Here is a 7,021-nt window from a genome sequence, read left to right as displayed (position 1 = left end):
GGTGCCGGGGGAGGGGTGGCCTCCCGTCTAGGCTTTCGGTGCCGGCCGGAGAGGGGGCAGCTTTCGAGGAGGATTGGGGAGCCGCCGTGGGTCCGCGCTCCGTGGGCAGAGGGGTCGCCCCCCAGGTGAAAGCTCGCCAGCCTGCCTGGCACCGCTGGGGTTCCAGGCTCTGCCTTTCACTGGGGAAAACTTTGCCCAGGTGGGTTGGGCAGGTGGGGCCCGGAGTTTTTCCGATGTGAGATGTAGGGGGCGGGGGGGAGTGCCAGGTTCACCACGATTCTCTTCTCTTCTTTAGTTCTGTTTCTTTTCCGATTTCTGTTTTACAGGTGTGTGCCCTCTTCCTGATTCTGGGGGAAAATGCCGGTCCGGAAGCAAGGTGAGGATTGGTTATGGCACTGTTCCCGTGGACGGCACTGGCTTTTCTGTATGTGTGTTTTCTAATTGCTGTGTTTTATTAGTATTTAACTCTAAGGAGACAGCACAGTCCTATCCTCCCTGCTTAGGGGATCTAAGCCTCACATCATTCAGAAGATGGACACATCCATATGTGTGTCAAACTTTCTTGATCTCTCTCTAGAAACTAGAGGGGCAATGGATATTTTACCTCGGAACGTCGTCTTAAAAACTCAGAATTGGTGTTTTCATGTTTCACGATATCATTCTTACTAAACACTATTTTGAGCAGTGTGGGATACTGGCAAAAAACTATTATTTTGAAACAGTTAATATTTGGGTTATAATGACAAATTGTAGATTATCTGCTTTTGCATATCAGATCAGCTGCAACTGTTACCAATACTTTGATTAAAATGATCTTTTATTATGGTAGACTACCAGTACACATTTATTAAAACCACGTACCTTCCTCCTTTCTCTACTGTGACATATATTTAAATTTTTTTGAATCATTCTAAGGAATAGAGGTGTGCATGAACATGGTAGCATCAGTTGACCAGGAGGATTTGGGAACTGTATAGATGCCTTGCAGAATCATTTGCTGCACAGCTACTGTGTAATACTTCCTTGTAAAATAATTTTAATCAGACTCTCTTTTTTCCCTCAGATACCCAGAGAGCATTGCAACTTCTGGAAGAATATCGTTCGAAACTAAGCCAAACTGAAGACAGACAGCTCAGAAGTTCCATAGAACGGGTTATTAACATATTTCAGAGCAACCTCTTTCAGGCTTTAATAGGTGGGAGTTAAAACTTTATTTGTGACCATTATGTGTCAGCTAGGCTTAATGTTCCTTTGATTTAACTTATTTTAAATTTAACAGAGTGATGTACTTGGTTCTCTTTGAGGCATTCAGTAACTTGAACATCCAGTGAGTTATATATTTCGATAGGCTGATATTCTTTCCAAAGATATCTAAGACAGCCTTTCACTATGATTATTTTAGTAGTCTTCGAAAACAATGTTTCCTGTCCTAGTATTAACTATTAAAAGAGGGTGTAGTTACAGAAATGTTTCAGCACCCTAAAGGTAACGACTGAGTAACTGTTAGCTTTCCGTATTTGACTTGTATTTCTCTGGAGTCCTTGAAAATGTTTGAAGAGTAACAGAACATTCATTTACCGTAACACAGACCTCTGTTTAAACTTGGCATTCAGAATTTTAGATCTGAAAATGGCCTTAGAGATGATCTTGTCCAATCTTATTTTACAGGCAAGAACATTGAAACAGAGTTGTATTCTTAATTGTAACTTAAATTTGAAGTGATGCATTGTTTTAAATGAGAACTGAACAAATAAGAGTCCTGCATTCTATTCCTGACCCTGCCATTAATTGAATGATAGTACATAAATTATGTAACCTTTTCTAGATACTATATTACCTAGAATGTGGATGCAGTGGAATAGTGGTTTTAAGACTTTTTAAAAAAATAGCTAGGTCCTTTTTTAAAACAAAATCTTATATTTTGTAAACAATCACCAGTATATAAAACAAGGTGATTGGTCTTTGGCCCTCTCCTCCAGTTACCTTGAAAAGTGTGCAAACCACTGAACTAAAAATTTGTCTCTTCCAATTCTAAGAATAACATTTTATTTTTTTTATTAGTCACTGACTATATAACATATTAAAATAAGACCTGTACTTAATTGCATTATAGTTATTTCCTCAGTAACTTCCAAGTAGATACGGCTTTACATCTCATCTATCTGTTGATAGATAAACTTTTGATGTGATTTGAGGTCCACCTTCAAGTTAGTGTACTCAGAAATAACTTGCTGGTAAATTGGTATTTTCTACTAAATTTGTTTTAGAATTAAAGAAGATTTTAAAAACACTCAATACACCTGAATAAGTTTTTAAAATTTAACATTATTATAAACTTTAAAAAATATACAAGACTAGAGAGAACAGTATAATGAACTGCTATATATCTGACACTTACCTTAAAAATTAATCAACATTCTGCTTTTTTTTTTTTTTACCTTTAAACTGATGAACATATTTTATATTTGAATTTCTAAACTGATGTTTAAGGTCCAAATGGATGATCAAATTGGATTCTTCTGTAAAAACAGCAAAAAAAGGGAAAGGAAAAATAATTTTTTGTTATTTGGTTTTCTAAACCAACATTAAACCTAGGAATGTTTTGTTTTGTGGGGTAACTGTTTAAAAAAGTAGTATGAGTATTAAGTCCTCTTTTACATATAGTTGTAGACAGAGACAGATGCAGTCTTCCTCTTTGTGAAGTCTGCAACTTAAGAAAATTAGTTGCTTAGTGAAGTAACCAAACCATCTATGCTTAGATTTCTCTGTAGATTGGAGGTAGATTTGCTATGTTTGGAGAAAATTTTTTTTTACATATTCTGCCTTGCCTATTTTGAATGTTTTTATCTATTCTTATTCATAATTGAATTCTGATAGAATTAGTTTCCTAATTATTAAGGTTACATTTGTGAATCTTTGTCCTGCATAATTTCATTGGTTGTGAATTTACTTTGATATTTAGATTTAATTATGTTTTAATTTTGGGGGGGCGGATGTGGTATCAGATTTTGGTTTAAGGAAAGTAATAGATTTTAGGAATTTTGAAACAGGTAGATTTAGTAGAGGTTTTTGTGTGTTTACATTCTGTAATTGAATTGTTGACAAATATGTGCATTCTTTTCTATTTGCTGAATTTAGATTAATTTATTAGCCTTTATTCAGTGTTTGAAAATATTTAGGTCAATACGATTTTCTTTTTCCTCTGCACCTACACCATTGTTTTTGAAATAGTGTGATAATGTACTTTACACCTGTAAATCAACATTGCAGGATCATATGGTAGCTATATTTTTTAATTTTTGAGGAACTATCATACTGTTTTCCATAGAAGCCATCTTAATGGGTATCAGAATATGACACTTTTAAGTGTGTGTAAACAGAAATAATGGCTAACATTGAGCACTTTTCATGTGCTAATACAGCATCTGTTTAGTTATCATAATCCTATGAGGTGTATATTCATCTATGAGATGATTATACCATTTTATAGATTAGAAAACTGAGGCACTGAGAAATGACATCTTTTGCCCAAGGATGCTAAATTGTGGAGCCAGAAATTGAACTCAGCTAATCTGAATCCAGAGCCTCTCCTCACTGCCAACTACTAGGATATTCCATAAGTTGAATATTTTTTTTAGTAAATGTGTATTTTTCCCACTTGCCTGGGACCCCCTTTTTTTTTTTTTAATATATTTTATTGAATTTTTTACAGAGAGGAAGGGAGAGGGATAGAGAGTTAGAAACATCGATTCTCTCATCAGCTGCCTCCTGCACACCCCCTATTGAGTATGTGCCCGCAACCAAGGTACATGCCCTTGACCAGAATCAAACCTGGGACCCTTCAGTCTGTAGGCTGACGCTCTATCCACTGAGCCAAACCGGTTAGGGCTGAATATTTTAATGTGATAAAGACCACTAACAACAATCATATTTAACATAGATACTGATCTGTAGGGTCTGTTGTGTTGTTTTTTTTTAAGTTTTTACTTTGAAGGTGAATGTTCATGATGGAATTTATGTATTTTGAAAAGTGTATTTAACTTAGTAATCAAAGGGTGAACTTCCAGGTATAATGGTAAAATGTCAGAATTTCTTAGATTTTTTGACTTTTTATTGGTTCCAGTAATGTTATATTTTAGTCTGTTGCTGTGTGTGTGTGTAACTTTGCAAGTTAGGTTTGAGAAAGGAAAACATTTATGGATGTGGATCAACTATTAGCTAAAATTTTATGGAATTGGAGGAAAATTTTATAAAATTTTTAGTTGGTGGTTTTGACTGAATTAGATTATTTGTTAATAGTTTCATTTATTACTGCTGTGAAGCAGTGCTTTGATTATGTTGAATCTGGTTGAATTCTCTTTAGGACCTTTTAATCACATCTGTAAAGCATCTATAAATATTTCTTGTAGGTTAAGCTATTTCATCTATATAGGGTCAAATTTCTCTGCTGAATTTTTCCTTTTCTAATTATTTTTTTCAGTACTCTATCCAGTCTAGGACCAGGTATTGCATTTAGTTGTCATGTCTTTTTAGTGTCCTTTAACCTGTGTACATTTCCACAGTCTTCCTGTATCTTTTATGACATTGACATTTTTGAAGAACACAATTTTCCATTCCTCTTAATTTTTTATATATTGTTTCTCATTTTGGGTTTTTCTTATGCTTGCTCCTGATTAGATTTAGATTATGTATTCCATAGGGTTCTGCACATCCAGAGGTACACATCTTCTGCCCTTCATTGATGTTACTTTTGATCACCCAATTAAGGTATTATCTCATGTTATCTCATTACTCTACAGCAGTGGTTCTCAACCTTCCTAATGCCGCGACCCTTTAATACAGTTCCTCATGTTGTGGTGACCCCCAATTTCATTATTACAAATTGAACATAATTAAAGCATAGTGATTAATCACAAAAACAATATGTAATTATATATGTGTTTTCCGATGGTCTTAGGTGACCCCTGTGAAAGGGTTGTTCGACCCCCAAAGGGGTCGCGACCCACAGGTTGAGAACCGCTGCTCTACAGTTAGTTTTTTTCCCTTGCATCTTATAAGCAAGCTAGAGGCCCAGTGCACAGATTCGTCTACCTGTGGGGTCCCTCGGCCTGGCCTGGAGGGATCAGTGGACCTCTGCGCACCCGCCAGCTTGTCAGGCTCCAGCCCGCTGTCCACGTTGATCCCACACAGCACAAAGTAGTGCATGAAGCAGCAGGCGGCTGGGGAGGAGCCTGAGCCTGGGCTGGGCACCTCGCTACTCCCGGCCTTGCTGCGCCTGCAGGGGGAGTGTCCGCAGGAGAGGCTAGTGCTGCTGCAGCTGCGCTCGCCAGCAGTCAGCGGCCCGTCAGCTGAGCGGCGCTCCCGTGCTCCCACTGTGGGAGCGCACTGACCCCCAGGGAGCAGCTCCTGCATTGAGTGTCTGCCCCCTGGTGGGCAGTCCCTGTCATAGCTACTGGCCGGTTGTCTGGCCATCTGGTCTCTTAGGCTTTTATATATATAGACTAGAGGCCCGGTGTATGAAAATTCATGCCCTGGGGGGGGGGTGTCCCTCAGCCCGGTCTGCCCCCTCTCACAGTCCAGGAGCCCTCAGGGGATGTCCTACTGATGGCTTAGGCCTAAGCCGTAGTCTGGCCTCCCTCTGCAGGAAGCAACCAGGCTGATCAGGGGAAGGTGCTACCCCCACCACCCCGCCGCCGCTGCTGCCTCTGTCCTCCCTCTGCGGGAGGTGACCACGCCGATCAGGGAAAGGCGCTGCCCCCATCTCCCCGCTGCTGCTGCCACTGCCGGCCCTCCTCGGCCCTCGCAGTCACTGCGGCTTTGTTCAGAAGGATGTCCAGAAGACATCCGGTCTAATTAGCATATTACCCTTTTATTAGTATAGATTGCTTTTCAGCAAAATTATCACCTACAATTTAGCATTCATTGATGATGCTTGCCTGAACCAGTTTTTACTATGTTCAAAATAACAGTTTTATAAAAGTAGCACTCCTCCACATTTTCCAATTAACACTTGGCATCTTACTGTAATTAAGAGCCCTTCTCCCCCATCTATTTATCTGTCCATCTGTTGATGTATCTATCTATTTTCTTTCAATAGTTGATAATTTATTACTATCCTTAATATTTTTGGTGCTCAGATTGTCTCAGATTTATCTAGTGGGAGCCCTCACAAACTTGTTCTTTTGTCCTTATGACATACCCCTATCATTTTTTAAAGCATTTTCTTACTTTTGGCATAACATGATAATCTAGGTTCACTTGTACATATCCTGCCCCAGCCTTGGAATCAGCCATTTCTGAGAAGCTCTAGTTCCTTTTGATACACCCCTTGTTTTAAAGAATATGTATGTGAATACTCTATGGCTGTTAGTCAAATAGTATTTAAAGTAAAGTAATTTATTGTTGGATACTGGCTTGACATTTTTCCTGTTTCTAGTGTGTGAAGCACAAATTGTAATACAGTTAAGTTTTATATGATATTCTTTGGTGATCAAAAAGGCTATTTAAATGTACATTGGCTTAGAAGAAAACAGTGAATCTGTGCTTGAGTAGATTTGACAATTATCTCTCTTAGTTAATAAAAACATTGTACTTTTAGTCAATTAACTGATACAAGTTTTTCTCTCTAAATGGCAGGGTTATGTTTCAGTGTTCATTCAGCCTTCTCTCCTCTTTGTTCCATAGGGTGAATATCCTTTTAGAATGTTATTCTTTGTGTATACATATGCACTTTCATCTTGCAAACTCCCTGCACAAATAGAATTGTTTCTTTCATGGGAATTGATACTTAACACATTGCGTACTGCATAGAAATCTCTAAGACATATGCCAAGGACCGCACGTTTTTGGGCAAACTGCACGTCATTTAAATCATCATAATGCACTTTAGGTGTTGTTTTTCAATAATTTTAACATTTTTATTTACAAAAACAATTAAACAATTAAAGTTCCTAGTACTTTTTTAACGTATGGTACTGCGTAAAACATTTTCCTCTATGAAGAGGGACCAAACAAAATTTAC

The 7,021-nt window shown here is 38.1% G+C and overlaps 1 protein-coding gene across 13 annotated transcripts in view; it reads left to right on the top strand.

Annotated features, from left to right (window-relative positions):
- The window catches only part of DLG1 (discs, large homolog 1 (Drosophila)), a 294,073-nt gene that overhangs the window by 1,895 nt on the left and 285,157 nt on the right, over window positions 1-7,021 (top strand). For 9 of the 13 annotated variants that reach the window (XM_005873176.2, XM_014545305.1, XM_005873177.2 and 6 more), the window contains exons 1-3: window positions 180-199; window positions 327-376; window positions 1,064-1,195. In XM_005873176.2, the coding sequence (XP_005873238.1) occupies window positions 358-376; window positions 1,064-1,195 (151 nt within the window). In that variant the 5' untranslated portion in view covers window positions 180-199; window positions 327-357. Of the gene's footprint in view, window positions 1-179; window positions 200-307; window positions 377-1,063; window positions 1,196-7,021 lie in introns of those variants that run through there. The other 4 variants (XM_014545303.1, XM_014545309.1, XM_005873175.2 and 1 more) reach the window with 3 other exon arrangements.

The sequence above is a fragment of the Myotis brandtii genome, unplaced genomic scaffold (genome assembly GCF_000412655.1).
Source record: "Myotis brandtii unplaced genomic scaffold, ASM41265v1 scaffold4, whole genome shotgun sequence".
NCBI classification, from domain to species: Eukaryota; Metazoa; Chordata; class Mammalia; order Chiroptera; family Vespertilionidae; genus Myotis; species Myotis brandtii.
Note: the sequence above shows the minus strand (reverse complement) of the source record. Positions and strands in the feature narration are given on the sequence as shown.